The sequence below is a fragment of the Lampetra fluviatilis genome, chromosome 57 (genome assembly GCF_964198595.1).
Source record: "Lampetra fluviatilis chromosome 57, kcLamFluv1.1, whole genome shotgun sequence".
NCBI classification, from domain to species: Eukaryota; Metazoa; Chordata; class Hyperoartia; order Petromyzontiformes; family Petromyzontidae; genus Lampetra; species Lampetra fluviatilis.
The window spans coordinates 4,076,074-4,095,984 of NC_136331.1; the positions used below are offsets into that span (position 1 = coordinate 4,076,074).

General features: G+C 55.5%; 1 protein-coding gene across 2 annotated transcripts in view; it reads right to left on the reverse strand.

The window, feature by feature from the left end:
* Positions 1-19,911, reverse strand: part of MYO6 (myosin VI) — an 82,082-nt gene that overhangs the window by 21,634 nt on the left and 40,537 nt on the right. Inside the window, exons 16-28 of one of the 2 annotated variants that reach the window (XM_078880340.1) lie at positions 19,144-19,326; positions 17,088-17,126; positions 16,473-16,566; positions 15,709-15,839; positions 14,923-15,000; positions 14,292-14,421; positions 12,849-12,939; positions 10,852-10,996; positions 8,917-9,125; positions 8,310-8,388; positions 7,958-8,118; positions 7,209-7,312; positions 5,199-5,225 (exon numbers count right to left, since the gene is read on the reverse strand). In XM_078880340.1, coding sequence (XP_078736466.1) covers positions 5,199-5,225; positions 7,209-7,312; positions 7,958-8,118; positions 8,310-8,388; positions 8,917-9,125; positions 10,852-10,996; positions 12,849-12,939; positions 14,292-14,421; positions 14,923-15,000; positions 15,709-15,839; positions 16,473-16,566; positions 17,088-17,126; positions 19,144-19,326 — 1,471 coding nt within the window. The remainder of the gene's footprint in view (positions 1-5,198; positions 5,226-7,208; positions 7,313-7,957; positions 8,119-8,309; positions 8,389-8,916; positions 9,126-10,851; positions 10,997-12,848; positions 12,940-14,291; positions 14,422-14,922; positions 15,001-15,708; positions 15,840-16,472; positions 16,567-17,087; positions 17,127-19,143; positions 19,327-19,911) is intronic. The other variant, XM_078880341.1, reaches the window with a different exon arrangement.

Below are 19,911 nucleotides of genomic sequence, written 5' to 3' on the forward strand. Positions count from 1 at the left end.
TCCGGTCTGAATAAAGATTCCGGGTACTGATCGGTGTCGCCTCTCTCCCTACCCCTTGATGTGCGATGCAGCAGTGGAGAAGCACTGAGCGGATGGGTGGGCGGGGGGTGGGCGGGGGGCGGGCGGGCGGGGGGGCGAAGGGGTGGGGGAGCGTCGTGACAGCTACGCAGCTACAACTACGGGACGCGGACGCGGCGACCTATCCACGGCCTCCTCCCCACCCCCGCCCCTCGGAGGCCGCGTGGCCCCCCGGAAACGAGAGGCGACAATCAGCACGAGCGGCCACGCAACCACCACCGCCACCACCACCACCACCACCAGCGGATTTAAGTCGAGACCGCCCCCAACAATTTAAGTCAACTCCGCTCGGCATTAACTAAAATCGCACCACTTTCACCACGGGCATGGTGCTTTTGTTTCGTCAGCGCTGATTGTCACTGTTGCGGGTTGCCACGAAATCATCCGCTTTCGTTTGCCAAGAACATTCCCTGGGTCACGCAGCGCATGGTGGCCTCCTCCTTGGCATGATTTGAAATCAACTTTAAAGCAGCGCCGGAACACGCAAGGGTAATTGCGGAATGTCGAGCACTGCAGCAGGCCTTCCCCAGCTGATGAGACTCACTTAAGTCGAAGACAGCACACAGCAGCCTTGTGAATAAATACAGGGCACGGGGGAATTCGCTGATCTGAGAGAACCTTGTCCAAGTTTTGTAATCGTATATTTCATGGTGGTGATTCAAAGCCCCCTTTAGCGCACTGCTACTACAAATCCAGCCCCCCCCCCGAGTTGGATTCCCAGCCGTGGCTAACGACACCAATGGGGAGTGACGTCTGATCCGACGTGAACTAGCGAGCCCACCGACCCGCACTGACCAGCATGGTGAAGTATGGCCCTTTTCCAACTGATTCGCTAAGGAAGTTTATGGCCGGTTTTTAGATTTTTTGCACATTTCAGACACCACAATGTTTACCGAGCTCACACCGTGGCACTGGTTTTAGAGGCCAGATTCTGCTGCCGATGCTCATGAATCGTAAAACCCACCGCGGTAGCTCGGAGATGCTAACCACCTCGCCTGGTATTGCAGAAGGTCGTGGGTTCGATTCCGACCCTGATGCCTGCTGTATATATTGAGTTTGCGTCTCTCTCTCTCTCTCATCATCATCACGGTGGCTCGGAGATGCTAACCACCTCGCCAGGTATGCAGAAGGTCGTGGGTTAGATTCCGACCCTGATGCCTGATGAAAATTTTGAGTTTGCACGTCTCTCTCTCATCATCATCACGGTGGCTAGATGTTGACTACCTCGCCTGGTATACAGGAGGTCGTGGGATAGATCCCAACCCTGACGCCTGCTGCTGTATATTTGGAGTTTGCGTGTCTTTCTCTCTCTCATCATCATCACGGTGGCAGGGAGATGTTAACTACCTCGCATGGTATACAGGAGGTCGTGGGTTAGATCCCAACCTGACACCGACTGTATATTTGGAGTTTGCGATGTGTGTCTCTCACTATCTCCCCGTGGCCACGTGGATTTTTCCCCGGGTCCCTCCGGTTTTTCCCTCCACGTTAAGAATCAACGCCAGGCTTTTAAGAGTATTCGGCTGCTGCCATAAAGTACCAAAAAAATGTGTTTAATAGTCTAAACAAGCGCCAGCCACTTGGCATGGTTGAGTCGCCGAGTGACACGACAGCACACCGATCCATCGCTCAAAGTCAATTCTCACCCTCGCAGAAAACGAATCGATTACTTTCAATCCGTACACACACAAATATATACAGGTAGGAACAACAGGTTCCACACTGCCCACCAGGGATTATTTGTCTGTCTGTCTGTCGACTACGGTATCCAACACAGATCGCACGAATGCGCTGTCCAACCAAGTTCCTACCTGCCCACTCAGAAGGAACGTGCTATACTGTTGTCCGTACTAGAGTCACGTGACCCCTGCAGCAGCCACTAGAGGCCGCTACATGCACTAACAAACGACACGTGACCACGCGTCACTAAATCACATGTTTTTTTACTTATGGTTGGCGAGTTGAACATATACGGGTTGGTATACGGATGTATATGTTGAACTCCTTTTGCACCGTACATAGCCCACCGCGCTAATCGGACGAGCGGGTGAAGGACAACGTACCTCGCACAAAAAGCACTTCTAAAGCAATGAGTTTTCAATCTAGCTCCAGCGGCCTCGCAAAAAGTGCGTTCCAGACGGCCGCAGAAGCGCATTTGAAGGTGCCGGTGATCGTCTCTATGCGACGGCCAGCCAAAAGCCGCCGCTGTTGCTGCTGCTGCTGCAAGGACGACCGGAGTAGTTTGCGCGATAACGGTTTACGCTCCTTGGACGTGCCGATAGCGCAGAGTGGACGAGACGCGCGCCGGGAAGGTAAACCGCTGCTCCGCGGACGGTGCACGTGGCGGTAGCGCCGGTGTCGAGTGCCCCGCGCTGCGCTAATCTCCCCTCCGCAGCCGCTCCCTCGCCACGCGTGCGTGGGGGGAGGCGGGGGGGGGGGTGATCACTCCTCATGTTTCACTCGCCCTGCCCTTGTTATGTAATTTATGTCCCTTGTGCCTTTCGCGTCGGTGGCAAAGTCGTGCGCAAACACCGATTTGTCAACGGCCCAGATTGCACACGAGCAGCAGCCGGCGGCAGACGTCTGTGTGCAAGTTGAACTGCTTTCGCACCGTACGTAGCCAACCGTGCTAATCGTAGGTGCGGGATGTCGCCACGGCGCTCGTGCCAGGCTGGGTGCGCTCTGGAGCGGTCGTGAGAATCCTGGAAGGCCCTCGCTGCTGGCCGGAGGTCACACGGGACTGACCCAGACGTTGTGGGTTTTTTCCTGAGATGGCTGGTAGGTGCAACACCTGTGCCCACTATATTTTTTGCTGGCCAGACGTTCTTTACTTACATGGAGTACGTGTATATATGCACACCAAGACTGTTGGGGCAAGGGCTGTTAGCGAGCACCTACACTGAAGCCCGATGCGGCACACGAAGGCGTGGGGTGACCAGCGCCACGCCCTGCTGCCTTTATCTCCCCAGCGGCGATGTTTGCACACCACACCAGGGTAATCATTTGAAGATGAGTAGACCTAGGGGAGGCCCAGGACCGGTTCAGATAATCGTCACTGGTGTTGGCCGTGAGCGGGAATCGAACTCGTGTTAGCGGGGTTCGTAGCGCAATGCGCTAACTGCTACACTACTGCTCCCCATATATTTCAGAAATTGCAGAAAGAAGGTGAGGACATATGTGAGGGTTCTTGCTTGATACAGCAAGCGTGCTGTGACGGTTCCGCCTGATGACGGAAGCTTGTGTTGCCTCCGAAACGTCGTGATTTTTATTTTACTTTTATTAATTTTAATTATAATTTTTTACCTACGTGACTTTACCGAAAAATTCTAGATTTGAAGCTTTCGTGACTGCAAGGATTCATATTCTTAGGTTTTTTTCGGTAAAGTCACGTAGGTAAAAAATTAAAATGAATAAAAGTAAAATAAAATTAAAAATCACGACGTTTCGGAGGCAACACAAGCTTCCGTCTTCAGGTGGAATCGTCACAGCACGCTTGCTGTATCAAGTAAATGAGAAATTCCAAGAGATCCGACCTTGTATATATACTGGTTGAGGGGGGAGGAGCCAGGGAAGGCCCCTGGATAGGAGTTTTTTTTTTTACCCAAAAAACCTAAGAATATATGTGAGGGTCTTTGTCCAATGGCTAGCTGAAAGCCGCTGCTGCTGCAAAGATAACCGGAGCTCGCGTGATAAGTTGGCACCGTACGCAAGTAGCAGACGAAAGCAACACCACTACGACTTGCTGTGAGGCTCCACTCCACCACTCCGTACGATGCCCTGGGACTGTTGGTGCTGCCCTGGCTGCCCTGGATGGGTCTGTGGCTCGTTGTTGTTTTTGTTGGTGGTGGTGGTGCTGCTGCGATGGTGGTGGTGTAGCGTGTGTGGAGAGGGGAGCGGTAGTGTAGTGGTTAGCGTGCTGCGCTACAAGCCCGGCGCCCCGAGTTCGATTCCCGCTCACGGCCAACACCGGTGATGATCATCTGAACCCGGTAGCTGGGCCTCCACTAGGTCGACTCAGCCTCAAATGAGCACCTGGTACGTTGCGTAGTAAACATCGCCACTGGGGATACAAAGGCGGTCGGGCATGGCGCTTGCCACCCACCCCCTCGTGTACCGTGCCGGCCTTCAAAGATGCTCGCTAACAGCACTTGCCCCAACAGTCTGTTACAGGCTATAGGGGGGATCTTTGTCTTTGGTTATCCCTGCCCCGACCCCTAACCCTCCGCCTCTCCTTCTACCTGGAACGAGTTCTCTTATATTTTTAAAATCCTCCCACGTTTGAAAAGCGCCTTCAGATGCGGTTGTCTTTAGCAGCGATAGAAATTCTACAAAGTTGTCGTTTGCGATATTGTCGTCGTTGTCGCCACTGGCGGAGGACAAAGCCTTCTCAAGCGCAGCCCCCAACAATCTGGAAACCCAAACTCATCCCGCCTGCCTGCGGACATCTGAAACGCGCCAAATCTCCCAACGCCGTGGGGTCTGTGCAAGGCTCACCTATTCAAAAATTCCCTTCCTGTAACATCTGAAATTTTGAAAATAAAAACTGTCTCTTGACCATTAATTTTTTTACTTATTTTTTTTTATTTCTACTTCACTTTCTCATGCGATTCGTTGCGCATCGTTGCACTTTCTTTTTGCGCGCGGTCGCAATTTACTTTTTTGCTCAGTCGGCGTTAGCCGCTGAGGGCACGACGGGTCTCAGTCTTCATTCCCGTTGCTGTATCCTCCTCCCTGTCCCGTTCAGCCGTAACGTGCACCGATTCCCACTTGATCGAGGGTGATATTGGCACGCAAAATAAAAACTGACTCATCGATTGGTCGCAGTGGTAAGGGGTGGGCAACTCGGCGCCAGTCTCAAAAGCCTCCTTCTGCGCCGGAAGGGGAACTTTGATGTCAACGTTCACGGACGCGAGAGACACGTGGGCGCCGACACCGGCGGTGACTAGAATTTAATCCGTTGGTGTTGTCGTTGAGTCTCAGCGGTCGCGGTAGCGGTGGTAGCAGTGGTAGCGGTGGCGGTACTGGTTCTGAAATCGGCAAATAGTGCTCGGGCCGGTTGCGTGCACCGTGGATAGGCCGGAGCGGCGGGGTAAGCGAAACGCCGTCTAACGGATACTCACATTCGCCGGCCTTCTTTTTCACACTCTCTTAAGAAGCACACGCGCAGGGGGGGAGACACGGGGTGAGACGTGGGGGTGAGACGCGGGGTGAGACACGCGGGGGGAGACACGCGGGGGGAGACACGCGGAGTGAGACACGCGGAGTGAGACACGCGGAGTGAGACACGCGGAGTGAGACACGCGGGGGGAGACACGCGGGGGGAGACACGCGGGGGGAGACACGCGGGGGGAGACACGCGGGGGGAGACACGCGGGGGGAGACACGCGGGGAGAGACACACGGAGTGAAACACGCAGGGGGAGACACGCGGGGGGAGACACGCGGGGGGAGACACGCGGGGGGGGAGACACACGGAGTGAGACACGCGGGGGGGAGACACGGGGGGAGACGCAGGGGTGAGACGTGGGGTGAGACATGGAGGGTGAGACACGTGGGGGGAGACACACGGGGGTGAGACACGCGGTGGGGTGAGACACGTGGGGGATGGACACGGGGGGGGTGAGACACGCGGGGGTGAGACACGGGCACGCGGTGAGGGAGGGTGGCACGTGAGGTCGCGACGAGTGGCGGTGGCAGCAGCGCAGCCCGACGAGGGGGTGTCGAATCCACGTCGCGGCGTGGCGTCATCCCCTTTGGATAAACTCGGCCCCGGCAAAGGAATGTGGACTTTCCAACGCTGGCCGAGGACCGCGAATGGAGGCAAGCGTCACTCACCAGGGATGGCAGGGCGGGTGACGCAGAACAGGTGAATGGCGGCTGTTGTTGTGTTTGGGTGTGCGAGTCGTTTCGTGTGAGTGTGCGTGATGTCTTGTGTACAAGTGTGAGTGATGTGTGTATGAGTGTGTGATGTGTGATGTTGTGTACAAGTGTGAGTGAGTGTGTGTGATGTCTTGTGTGAGTGTGTGTGATGCGTGTACGAGTGTAGGCGAGTGTATGATGTCGTATATGAATGTGGGTGAGTGTGTGTGATGCGTGAACGAGTGTGAGTGAGTGAGTGTGTGTCATGCCGTGTACGAGTGTGGGTGAGTGTTTGTGATGTCGTGGTCCTGGGCCTCCCCTAGGTCGCCTCAGCCTCAAATGTGTACCTCATGTGGTGTGTAACCATCGCCACTGGGGAGACAAAGGCGGTCAGGAGTGGCGCTGGCCACCCACCCCTCGTGTGCTATGCTCGCTAACAGCATTTGCCCCAACAGTATGTTAAAGGCTATACAGCGGATCTTTGAGCATGAATGGGTGTGTGTGAGCGAATGCATGTGTAATGTGTGTGTATATGCGTGTATGAGCGTGCGTGGGTGTGTTTCTGACTGTGCGTGGGTGTGTGTGTGAGCATGCGTGAGCGAGCGAGCGTGTGTGTGTGCGAGCGTGTATGAGTGAGCGTGTATGTGTGAGCAGTAGTGTAGCGATTAGCGCGCGTGCTACAAACCCGGCGAGCCGGGTTCGATTCCCACTCACGAACATCACCAGTCACAATTATCTGAACCGGTCCTGGTCCTAGGTCGACTCAGCCTCAAATGAGTACCTGGTGCGGTGTGTAAACATCGCCACTAGGGAGACAAAGGCGGTCGGGCGTGGTGCTGGCCACCCACCCCCTCGTGTACCGTTCCGGCCTTCATAGGTGCTCCCTAACAGGACTTGCCCCTACAGTCTGTTAAGGCTATATGGGAGATCTTTGTCTTTGTGAGCGAGCGTGTGTGTGTGAGCGTACGTGTGTATATATGGATGTAGGTAAGTGTGTTTATGACTGCGTGGGTGTGTGTGTATGTGTGTGCGAGCGTGTGTGTGCGAGTGTGTGTGTGCGAGCGTGTATGCGTGTGTGTGTGTGCGAGCGGGTGTGTGTGCGAGCGTGTGTGTGTGAGCGAGTGTGTGAGCGTGCGTGTGTATATATGCGTGTGGGGTGTGGGTGAGTGTGTTTACGACTGCGTGGGTGTGTGCGTGTGCGAGCGTGTATGCGTGAGCGTGTGCGAGCGGGGCGTGCATGTGGGCGAGTGTGTACTTGAGCGGGCGTCTCACCGCAGGACGTGTTGATGGTGTCACGCAGGTCCGCGTACTTCCACTTGCTCAGGTCGTGCTTACGCACCACCTGTGCTGCCTGCTGCGCCTGCACCAGGAACCCCCTGTGAGTGGGGGGTGGGGGGAGGGGGGCGACAGGGTAGAGGGCGTTCACAGTCAGCCTGTGACCCCGGCTGGGGGAGAGGTCAAGGGTCATCTGTGAGAAGTCAGATTGTTGGAGAGGAGTCGGGGATCATGGATTAGAGGTCAGGGGTCGTGAGTTTGTGGAGTGAGTGATTAAGCAGGTGAGTGTGTTCATAGGTGAGACGGTGAGCAGGTGAGGAGGTGATTGGGTTCATAGGTGAGTGGGTTCATAGGTGAGAGGGTGAGAGAGTGAGCAGGTGAATGGGTTCATAGGTAAGCAGGTGAGCAGCTTCGTAGGTGAGTGGGTGAGTGGGTTCGTAGGTGAGCGGGTGAGTGGGTTTGTAGGTGAGTGGGGAGCAGGTGAGCGGGTTAGTGGATTGGTAGGTGAGCGGATGAGCGTGTGAGCGGATTCGGAGGTGAGCGGGTGAGCGTGTGAGCAGGTGAGCGGATTCGTGAGTGAGCGGGTGAGCGAATTTGTAGACAAGCGAGTGAGCGTGTGAGCAGATTCGTAGGCGAGCGTGTGAGCGGATTTGTAGGCGAGCGGGCGAGTGGGTGAGCGAATTCGTAGGTCAGCGGGTGAGCAGATTCGTAGGCGAGAAGGGTGAGAGCGGGGTGAGTGCTGTCACCGCTTGAGGCTGTTGTCCCCGGAGTTGTCGTCCGGGATGAGCTCGGCGTCGCTCTGTGCGATGCGCATGGCGAGCTCGCGGTCGCGCCGCTCCTGCTCCACGATGGTCTGCGTGCGTGCCGCCTCCTCCTTGTGCACCAGCATCTCCGCCTGCACCTCCTCCTGCTCGCAGCGTCACGGGGGAGCCAAGAGGGAGCCACGGGGGAGCCAAGGGGGAGCCAAGGGGGAGCCACGGGGAACCACGGAGACACAGGGGCACACGGCTTAACACAGGTGAACGCAGGTAACACACAGGGAGACACAGGGACACGTGGGCGTGCTGCTCCTGTGAGCGGTTGTGCCGATGGAGGCACCTGCATGCGTTTGTCCTCCTTCTCTCGCCGTTTCCTCTCCTCCTCCTCCCGCTTGCGTTGAGACTCCATCTCCGACTTCCTGCACGACGACACAACGGCCACCACGATCACAATTGCTGCAACCACAGCCACGGTCACTCGCATTGCCGTAGCAACATCACAACCACCACAAACCCACTCTCGCTGCCATGATCATCATCACCCTGCGATGAATTGCGTTGTGACGCACTGCATTGCGGTGTAGCGCGATATACGACACTGCCACGTTTTATATTTTAATCCATTATGGCGGCTCGTTTACCCAGTAAAGCCTCAATGAGACTCGTCACTAATTTTAAAGAGGGTCCTGCCAAGTTTTCCACAGGGGAGGGAGGGGAGGGGGCGATGCTGTTGCCGCTGCCGCTGCTGCTGCGCGATCCCCGTTGAGCGACTTGGAGGTCCATTGCTTTAGCAGCGGGATGTTTTTTAGTTTTCCCGGTATGAGTTACAACAAATGTTTTCATGGCTGTGGGAGGTGGAAATCGAACCCGGAAACTTCCGGCTGTTGGGTGCTAGCATCACCACCGCGCTACCCCCCTAGTGCATAACCCCTGTGCGGTGCCCGTACTGGCGTCGCTCATCGTCCTCCTGCTTGCGCCGCTGTTCCTCCTGCTCCCGGCGTTGCCGCTCGTGCTCCATCTCCTCCTGGATGGCGCGCAGGCGCTCCGCCTCCTCCTCCTCCTTCTTGCGCCGCTGCAGCGCGTCGAGCAGCTGGGACGAGCGCTGAACGAGCGCGGCGTACTCGCGGTCCAGTTCGCCGGGAGTCACCGGGCCCGACTGCCCCCCAGAAAAGACAAAGGTGCCCCCCCCCGCACCAACGTATAGCCTTCAAAAGACTGTTGGGGCAAGAGCTGTCGGGATTCGGGATACGATCGTCGCGTGCCGTGCGGAGGTCTCCCGTGAGGCGACGGAGGATTTTGGAAACTTAGATCAGCATAGAACAAAAAATAAGAAGACGCGATTTTAGAGAAAGCTTGACCTGTGATGACGTTACTGTTCCGCGAGATGCTTCCGTACTGCGTGCATTGATTCTACACTCGAGACTCAAACATCGCACACCTCCCGCCTTCGGCAATGCTCCTCGCCGAGGCCGGCATGACCGCCAACCGCAACGGGACATCGGCAATCTCCTCCGCGGATGGGAAATGAACGACATACTCGTCACGTAGGTAAAAAATGAAATAAAAATTAATAAAAATAAAACAATAAAAATCACGACGTTTCGGAGGCAACACAAGCTTCCGCCTCCGAAACGTCGTGATTTTTATTGTTTTATTTTTATTAATTTTAATTTCATTTTTTACCTACGTGACTTTACCGAAAGAACTAAGAGTATGAATCCTTGCAATCACGAAAACTTCAAATCTAAAATGAACGACACTCAAGCGACTGTGGCCATGCAACCCACGCTACGGACCGCAGAGGAAACCCACTGCGGTCCGTGCTCCTTCGGCGGAGCAAAAGAAACGACGATGTGAACTCTCTCCCCTAAAGCCCTCTCACTGCGGTCAGCAGCAGCAGCAGCAGCAGACCTCGACAGACTGCTGCTGCCAACACGCGCAAGAGTAGAACAGCAGCATTATGTACAGTTTTGTTTGGCACCCTAACCCTAGCGCTTTCAGATGCGCTTCCGTGGCCGTCTGCAACGCTCTTCCCTTCCGATATTCGGAAGCCACTGGAGCTATGCACTTTTAAGTCATCATCTAGATTGACAAACGGATTTATTTAGAACCGCTTGTTGTTGTTGTTGTTGTGTTTAGTTTCCTGTCCTTCACCCCCCGGAGCTCCGATGAGCACCGTTGGCTACGTACAGTGCAAAAGAAGTTCAAGTTATAAAACACACACCCATACTCGTGGTATGACACGTTTTGAAAACATCACAAGGCATGGGTGTCTCTTTGGTGTTTGAACATCTTAACACAATGCTGGTATTCCTGCCAGGAAAGGGTAAATCCTATTCATTTTTTTTCATCATCTTAATAAATATTTACTTGTTTACCGAAGAGAGACACGGCAGGTCCAATGAATTTCCATCAGGAGGGACGTGTATTGGTTTAGATACGTCAAGTTTCAACATACATAAAAAGACAAATATCCCCCGTATAGCCTCAAGAGACTGTTGGGGCAAGTGCTCTTAGCGAGCACCTATGAAGGCCAGCACAGCACACGAGGGGGTGGGTGGCCAGCACCACGCACGGCCGCCTTTGTCTCCCTAGTGGAGATGTTTACACACTAAAGCTGGTACTTATTTGAGGCTAGCTCGACTTAGGAGAGGCCCAGGACCGGTTCAGATAATCGTCACCGGTGTTGGCCGTGAGCAGGAATCGAACTCGGGTCGCCGGGTTCGTAGCGCAGCACGCTAACCGCAACACATACGTACACACGTACACACATAAATACACCGGACAATGTGGTGTTAATATTGCAGACTGAATCGATAAACCAAACGAGCGCACACAACTACCCTCCCGTAAAGTTTAACGCGGCGGAGCGAGCGACTGACCTTGATCTTTCCCACGAGGGTCTGGACCGCGGCCTCCATCTGCTGCACGTCCTTCTGCGCGCCCCCGTCCTTCAGCGTGGAGGTCACCTTCTTCATCTGCTCCAGACGCTTCTGCAGCGAGCGGACCTTCACCAGGCCCTCCACGCTGCACACACACACGCACGCACGCACGGCGACGCACGGCGGGGCCCAGCGGTTAGCGCGTTCTCCGTTCGTGGCGGAGGTTCCAATCGGGCAGGCCGCCCCAGTTACTACTGCGGCGGTGCTGCGTGGTATTAACCGTGAAATGCTTCCACGCCACCGTCTGCTTCACTAAGCAGTGGACTCATCTTCTTGGTTCTTTCGGTAAAGTCACGTAGAATGGAAATAATAAAATAATAAAAATAAAACATAATAAAATAATTCTCACGACGTTTCGGCCACAAAGCAAACAGCCGTCCTCACCTGCTTCCCCGCACCTGAAGACGGCTGCTTGCGTTGTGGCCGAAACGTCGTGAGAATTATTTTATCATGTTTTATTTTTATTATTTTATTAATTCCCTTCTACGTGACTTTACCGAAAGAACCAAGAAGATGAATCCCTGCAGTCAAGAAAGCTTTAAATCGAAATTTAAGCAGTGGACGTAAAAAAAAGTATTTTATTTTATCAGTTAAAGCCTACTGAGCTACGTAGCTATTTTCCAGAAGCGACCTGGCAATCACAAATGAAGTGGGCTTATCATCATCATGTGGAAATTTATAGCGGTAGCCAAGTAACTCTAAACGCGCGACGTTGATTCTAAATGTGGAGGGGAAAAACCGGAGGACCCCGGAGAAAAATCCACGTGACCACGGGGAGAGAGAGAGACATGCACACTCCAAATATACAGCAGCAGGCGTCAGGTTTGGGGTCGAACCCACGACCTCCTGTGTACCAGGCGGGGTAGTTGACGTCTCTTAGCGACCGTGGCACCCCGGTTACTACCGCGGTGGTACTGCGTAAAATTAACCGTGAAATGTTTGCACCCCGCCATCTGCTTCACTAAGCAGGGGACGTTACAAAATATATATTTTAAGTTTACCAGCTAAAGCCCATTGAGCTATTAGCGCTTTTTCAGAAGCGATCTGGCCACAAATGATAGCTCAGTGAAATGGCGTATATGTATGTTGAACTGTTTGCATGCTGAATTTCCTTCGCACCGTACGTAGCCAACCATGATAATCAAAGGTGCGGAGGAAGCAGTTGTTAAAGAAATCAGCTTTAAAAAAACTAATTTTAAAGGGCTGTTTGCGAGCATCTATCATGGCCGGCACAGCATCACGAGCAAGTGGCAGTTGCCAGTACCATGCCCGGCCGCCTTTGTCTCCACAGTGCTTATGTTTGCACATCGCAGAAGATACTTATTTCAGGCTGAGTCGACCAAGAAGAGGGTCCATAACCGGTTGGGATCTATCGCTCGCCATAGACTTTAGCAGCGGCTGGATCTCAAGCTATGCTCAGAGATTAATTTATTTCTAACTGCTTTTTGCATTTAGCGGTTGGCTACGTACGGTGCGATAGAAGTTAAATGTGCGTACAAAATCCCTGATCCGACTTGGAACCAAGTTCTCAGAGGCAAGCAGCATAACCACAATCATCATCATCATCTCGATCCATGGGCAGATAGCCCGTAGTAGGTGTCCACTGTACATTTCGTAAATTGTTGTTTCCACTTTCCCACGTCTTGTGCCAATATGGCTCAAGTCATGCACCACATCCTCCTGGCACCAAATCTCTTATGATGTCATCGTCAAGCCATTCTCTGCAAGGTCTTCCTCCTATTCAGGTTCCGTCTATTTTTCCCCAAACATCAACAACAACAACAACACACTTTACATGTCCTGTTGTTGTGTGCCCGACTACGCACGTGTCCAAACAACCACGAGTGTTAAATTCAACTCAAGGTCCCATCCATATCGTCGATCCTCGTCCGAAATAAACCCCGAAAGTGTCGCGGACGCCGTGAGCCCCATCGCACCGATGCTTGTAGCGCTTCCTGCACAGGAACATGCGCACTGTCTTCTGGATCTTGACGCACGCCGCGGCCCGGTACAAGATCTTGTTCTTCACTGAAACGAGCAAAAAGTGGGGGGCGGGGGGAGGGAGAGAGGGAGCAAGCGGAGCGGATGAGGGGCGGCGTTTTGGCCCACAGCTCTGACCCGTCAGGAAGCGGTGAACGCCGGCGAGGAGCGGGATCGCCGCGCACCGCGGGGGTAGGAGGGCACGGCGGGGGAAGAGTTGAACCCGGGAGAGAGATGAAGAGACGAGGAAGAAGGTGGGAGGAGGAGAGTGGGGGCGCCCACCCCAGAGAAGCGATGGGAGTAGTGGTGGCACCCATCCCAGAGTAGTGATGGGAGTAGTGGGGGCGCCCACCCCAGAGAAGCGATGGGAGTAGTGATGGCACCCATCCCAGAGAAGCGATGGGAGTAGTGGTGGCACCCATCCCAGAGAAGCGATGGGAGTAGTGGTGGCACCCATCCCAGAGAAGCGATGGGAGTAGTGGTGGAACCCATCCCAGAGAAGCGATGGGAGTAGTGGTGGCACCCATCCCAGAGAAGCGATGGGAGTAGTGGTGGCACCCATCCCAGAGAAGCGATGGGAGTAGTAGTGGCACCCATCCCAGAGAAGCGATGGGAGTAGTGGTGGCACCCATCCCAGAGAAGCGATGGGAGTAGTGATGGCGCACATCCCAGAGAAGCGATGGGAGTAGTGATGGCACCCATCCCAGAGAAGTGATGGGAGTGGTGATGGCACCCATCCCAGAGAAGCGATGGGAGTAGTGATGGCACCCATCCCAGAGAAGTGATGGGAGTGGTGATGGCACCCATCCCAGAGAAGCGATGGGAGTAGTGGTGATGGCACCCATCCCAGAGAAGTGATGAGAGTAGTGATGGCACCCATCCCAGAGAAGTGATGGGAGTAGTGGTGGCGCCCACCTCGTGCTGTGTCACGAGCGGTGCTGTGCGATGATTGTTCCCGAGGGATGAGTGGCCCCTGTACGATGAGTAAAGCTGTGTGATGCATGGTTGTGGGTGACGAGTGTGGTTGCCGCATGACGTGAGTGTTGTTGCCGCGTGATGAGTGTTGTTGCCATGTGGTGTGAGTATTGTTGCTGTCTAACAAGTGTTGTTGCATTTCGATTTAAAGCTTTCGTGACTGCAGGGATTCATCTTCTTGGTTCTTTCGGTAAAGTCACGTAGAAGGGAAGTAATAAAATAATAAAATAATAAAAAATAAAATAAAACTTTACCGAAAGAACCAAGAAGAAGTGTTGTTGCCACATGAAGTGAGTGTTGTTGCCACGTGACGAGAGTTGTTGCCACTTGAGGAGTTGCCGCGTGAAGTGAGTGTTGTTGCCGCGTGGCGCTAGTGTTGTTGCCGAGTGACGTAAGAATTGTTGCCGTGCGAGATCTGTGCGTACGCTTGATGACGGACAGCGAGCACCACTGCGCCTTCCTCCAGCGGTTGCCGATGAGCCAGCGCTTCACTCGCCCCACGAGCTCCGCCAGGTGCTCCGGGTCCGACTTCATGATCTGGTCAAACTCGGCAAACTGGGGCACGCACACACATGCACACACACACACGTACACACATTCACATAAACACACACATTCACACACGCACGCACACACATGCACGCACACACATGCACACACACGTACACACACATTCACATAAACACACACATTCACACACGCACGCACACACATGCACGCACACACATGCACACACACGTACACACACACATTCACATAAACACACACATTCACACACGCACGCACGCGTACACATATTCACATAAACAATGATCCCCATATAGCCAAAACAGACTCTTAGGGCCAGTGCTGTTAGCGAGTAGCACTTATGAAGGGTGGGTAGCCACCACCACGCCCAGCTGCCTTTGTCTCCTCAGTGGCGATGTTTTTACACACCGCACCAGGTACTCATTTGAGGCCGAGTCGACCTAGGGGAGAAATCGAGCGAGCGAGCGGTAAACGGGCGCGTGCGTGGATGTGTGTGTGTGGGAGCGAGCGAGCGAGTCCTCCGCTCACCTTGCCGGGTCTGAAGAACACTTTGGTGAGCCCGAACTTGAAGTCGTTCTCGTTCAGGCCCAGCGCTTTGAAGAGAGCCTGTGGGCAGGGAAGGCCAGACGCAGCGTCAGCGGGAGCCTCGCTACGCGACGTTACGACGACGATGGCCGTGGCCGTGTGGGAATCGAACTCGTGTCGCCGGGTCTGCAGTGCATGGCGCTCGCCGCAACTCTAAACTCAATTTTATTTTACCAGGTAAGGGCCCACTTACCTGGTAGAAGAAGCGACCTGGCCGTCACAAATGATAGCTCAAACGAAGCAGCTTACCATGACGTGGAAATTTATAGCTAAATGTGGAGGGTAAAACCGGAGAACCCGGAGAAAAATCCACGTGACCACGGGGGGAGAAACATACAAACTCCAAATATACAGCAGCAGGCGTCAGGGTCGAGATCGAACCCACGACCTCCTATATACCAGGCAAGGGAGTTAACATCTCCTAGCCACGGTGATGATGAGAGAGAGACACGCAAACTCTAAATATACAGCAGCAGGCGTCAGGGTCGGGATCGAACTCACAACCTCCTGTATACCAGGAAAGGTAGTTGAACAACTCCTAGCCACCGTGGCACCCCGGTTACTACTGCGGCGGTGCTGCGTGGTATTAACCGTGAAGTGCTTGCTGTGGCTGAAGAGAAATAGCTGTGAGTGCAGCTGGAGGGGGTGAGGCAGGGGATCAGGCGTGGGATCAGGCAGGGGAGCAGGCAGGGGAGCAGACAGGTGATGAAGGCGCAAGGCCACGCGCACCTTGCAGAAGAGACGGGGGTCGAGGCGCGCCAGGGCGGAGGGCAGGTATTTCTTGTACATGTTGTAGAGCTCGTGGAAGGGCGCGCGGGATGGGAACCCGCCCTGCATCAGGTCCAGCACCGACACCATACCTGCAGGGGACACGCACGCGCACGCACGCGTCAACGAAGAAGAAGATTCACCCCCCGCTCCTCCCCACCGTAGACTTCGCAGGGAATCGTATTAAGGCCGAGTCGACCTAGGAGAGGCCCAGGATCCGTCCTGATATTCGCCACCACGCCTGGCCGCCTTTGTCTCCCGAGCGCCGGTGTTTACACAACGCACCAGATACTCATTTGAGGCTGAGTCGACCTCGGGGAGGCCCAGGACCGGTTAACATAATCGTCACCGGTGTTGGCCGTGAGCGGGTATCTAACCCGGGTCACCGGGTTCGTAGCGCTGCGGCGCAAACCCGTGACACTACCGCTCACCCCCCCTCCTCCCCCCCACAGACGCGAACATTGACGAAGATCCCCCGCGTAGCCTACACAGACTGTCGGGGCAAGTGCTGCCGGCGGGCAGCGCCCGTGAATGCCGGCGCACACACGGCAGAGGTCGCAACCGGGTACCCGATACCCGTACCCTACCCAATACCCGGCTACCCGTACCCGGCCGGGTACGGGTAGCCGTTTGTGACCCTGGTGCGGCCGGGTACGGCGGGTACGGGTAAGGAATCAAAACCCGTTTGCGACCTCTGACACACGGGGAGGGGCTCGAACCCTGACCTGAACACTGCAGCTGGGAGAGGATCTGGGCGCCCTCAAACTGGTGGCTCGTCATGCGCAGGTTGGGCTTCACGCAGCGCACGAAGCTCGCTCCCTGCGGCACACACAGACACAAAGATCAGCCTTCACGCACTATTATACTCACCGCCTTTGTCTCCCCAATGGCGATGTTTGCACACCGCACCAGGTACTCATTGGAGGCCTAGTCGACCTAGGGGAGGCCCAGAATCGGTTCAGATGATTGTCGCTGGTGTTGACAGTGAGCGGGAATCGAACTTGTGTCGCCGGGTTCGTAGCGCAGTGTGCGCTAACTGCTACACTACTGTTAGCGAGCATCTGACGGGGATGGGTGACCAGCACCACGCACGGCCGTCTTTGTCTCCCCAGTGGCGATGTTGACACACGGTACCAGGTACTCATTGGAAGCCGAATCGACCTAGGGGAAGGTGCCAGGACCGGTTCAGATAATCATCGCTGGTGTGTGGTCGTGAGCAGGAATCTAACTCGGGACGCCGGGTCCGTAGCGCAGGGCGCTAACCGCGACACCCCCACTCCGCGCTCGACGCGCAAGCCGCCGTTTCTGATCATATGCGTCACGGGCAGAGCGTCACTTACGGTCGCTTGCAGCTTCTCAAGCAGCTGCCCGAGTTGGGTCTGTGGGACGAGAGAAGGCGGGGAGGAGGTGTGACCACTACAGAGCGGAGCGACGAGCCCACAGACCCCAAACCGCACGCACACACAGACCCCAAAGCACACGCACACAGACCCCAAAACACACGCACACAGACCCCAAAACACACGCACACAGACCCCAAAACACACGCACACAGACCCCAAAACGCACGCACACAGACCCCAAACCGCACGCACACAGACCCCAAAACACACGCACACAGACCCCAAACCGCACGCACACAGACCCCAAAACACACGCATACAGACCCCAAACAACACGCACACAGACCCCAAACCTTGCACGCACACAGACCCCAAACCGCACATGCACACAGACCCCAAACCACACGCACACAGACTCCAAAACGCACGCACACAGACCCCACACCACACGCACACAGACCCCAAAACACACGCACACAGACCCCAAACCTTGCACGCACACAGACCCCAAACCGCACACGCACACAGACCCCAAAACACACGCACACAGACCCCAAAACACACGCACACAGACCCCAAAACACACGCATACAGACCCCAAAACACACGCACACAGACCCCAAACCACACACGCACACAGACCCCCCACCGCACACGCGGGGAATCGGTCGTCCACAGGCAGCATCACTCCCAACGCGGTCGCAAAACAAACACGTCACACGCGCGGGCAGGGGAGAAGGGGGGGGGTTAGTCCAACAACAACGCACGTGCCGGCGTTAGTAGGAGCGCCACGGCCGCCATCAACCGGGGGTAAGCGGGGAGGAAATGTGGCGCAACCGTTGCCGGCAGACGACGGCGATAAATTGCCGCAGCGTTTTTCCACTTCCAGAAAACGAGCGTAGTCAAGAGATGCACGAAGCCTTGCGGTGAACGCATGGACACACACGCACACGCACGCACGTGCTCGGAGAGCATGCCGTGAGCTCGCGCGCCGCAGCTGCGGTACCTGCTGCGCAGTTAAACCGGGGGGGGGGGGGGCCACAGTCCGCACCGCGCTCCACGCGGACTAAACGCAGCAAACCGTGGAGATGGAGGAGGAGGAGCGGAGGCGCCGCCGCCACGCGGGCAGCCGAGGGTCGAGGGGCAGGAGAACGACGCGAAGAGGAGGAGGAGAGCAGAAAGGAAATGGAGCAGGGGGGAGGGAGAGAAACGGCAATGAGGTGGCTGAGATGGCTCTACTAAAGATGACCGATGACCTCTGCAAAATCATGCACGACCGGTGCTTCGCAGCGCTGGTTTTGGCCTCGATCTCTCGACCGCCTTCGACAGCCTATCGACCGTGAGTTGCCCATCGAGCGGACCAGTTCAAGGTTCGGTGTATCGGGTACGGGCGCCGGCGTGGATTGAGTCGTACCTACGATGAGAACGGTCGTCATCGTCTGTGCCGTGCCTAGTCGGCGTACCGCAGGGGGTCCGTCCACGGGCCCTTCCATAGTTTTTCAACACAGGCCTCTCCGATCGCCGATGTCGTCTCGTCGCACGACATCGAGTTCCGCGACCAAGCCGACGATGCACAATCGTACACCGCAGTGAAGCCAGCGGTCGGACACGGAGGAGCCTCGGTAACCTCGAAGATTGCACGCGAGCGGCGCGCGTGCGGGTTGCACGAAACTAAATGCTGCTTGAGATCCAGACAAATTGGAGGTTCTGCTGGTTGCCATCTCAAGAACCTTGGCACCAAACTCGACTAGAATATGTCGTTTGATCACCACGTGCAAAATATAGTCAGGTCCTGCAATTATCACATCAGGTCCCTACGACACATTCGACCGCCATTGAGTCGTGACGCAGCCAACCCGGTGTAGCTCATAGCCACCCTGCTGAAGCTACAGACACCCTGCTGAAGCAGTATGGACCCCGCTGGTAGGGGTGCCACCCAACCCCCCAACTGACATGGTCCCCCTGTGCCTGCCCCCCACACCCGCACCCCCATGCCCCCCCCCTCCGTGCCCCCCCGTGCCCCCCCCGCCCAATCCCCCCCCCCCCTACTTACCCTGAACTTGTTCCCCACGCTGATGAAGCTCAGCTTGCCGGCTTTGGGCCGCTCCTTGCTGCTGCTGCTGCCGCTGCCGTTGCTGCTCTCGAAGAGGCGCTTGACGAAGGGGTCGCTCGACACGCTCACCAACGCCTCCAGCGACATGTGCAGCGCATCGTTGTTCTTCTCCACAAACTGGGACTGTATGGCGCACACACACACACACACGGATATATACACACACAGACACACAGGCGTGCACACACACACACGGATATATACACACACAGACACACAGGCGTGCACACACACACACGGATATATACACACACAGACACAGGCGTGCACACACACACACGAATATATACACACACAGACACAGGCGTGCACACACACACACGGATACATACACACACAGACACACAGGCGTGCACACACACGTATATATACACACACAGACACACAGGCGTGCGCACACACACACACAGACACATACACACACCACACACACACACACAGCTACGGAGCCTTATCAGACTTTTATGGCAAGTGCTATTAGCAAGTAGCACCTATGAAGGACGGCACGGCACGTGAGGGGGTGGGTGGCCAACACCACGCCCGGCCGCCTTTGTCTCCCCAGTGGTGATGTTTACATACTGCACAAGGGGAAGCCCAGGACCGGTTCAGATAATCGTCACTGGTGTTGGCCGTGAGCGGGAATCGAACTTGGGTCGCTGGATTCGCAGTGCAACGCGCTAACCGCTACACTATCCTTCCCCCACACGG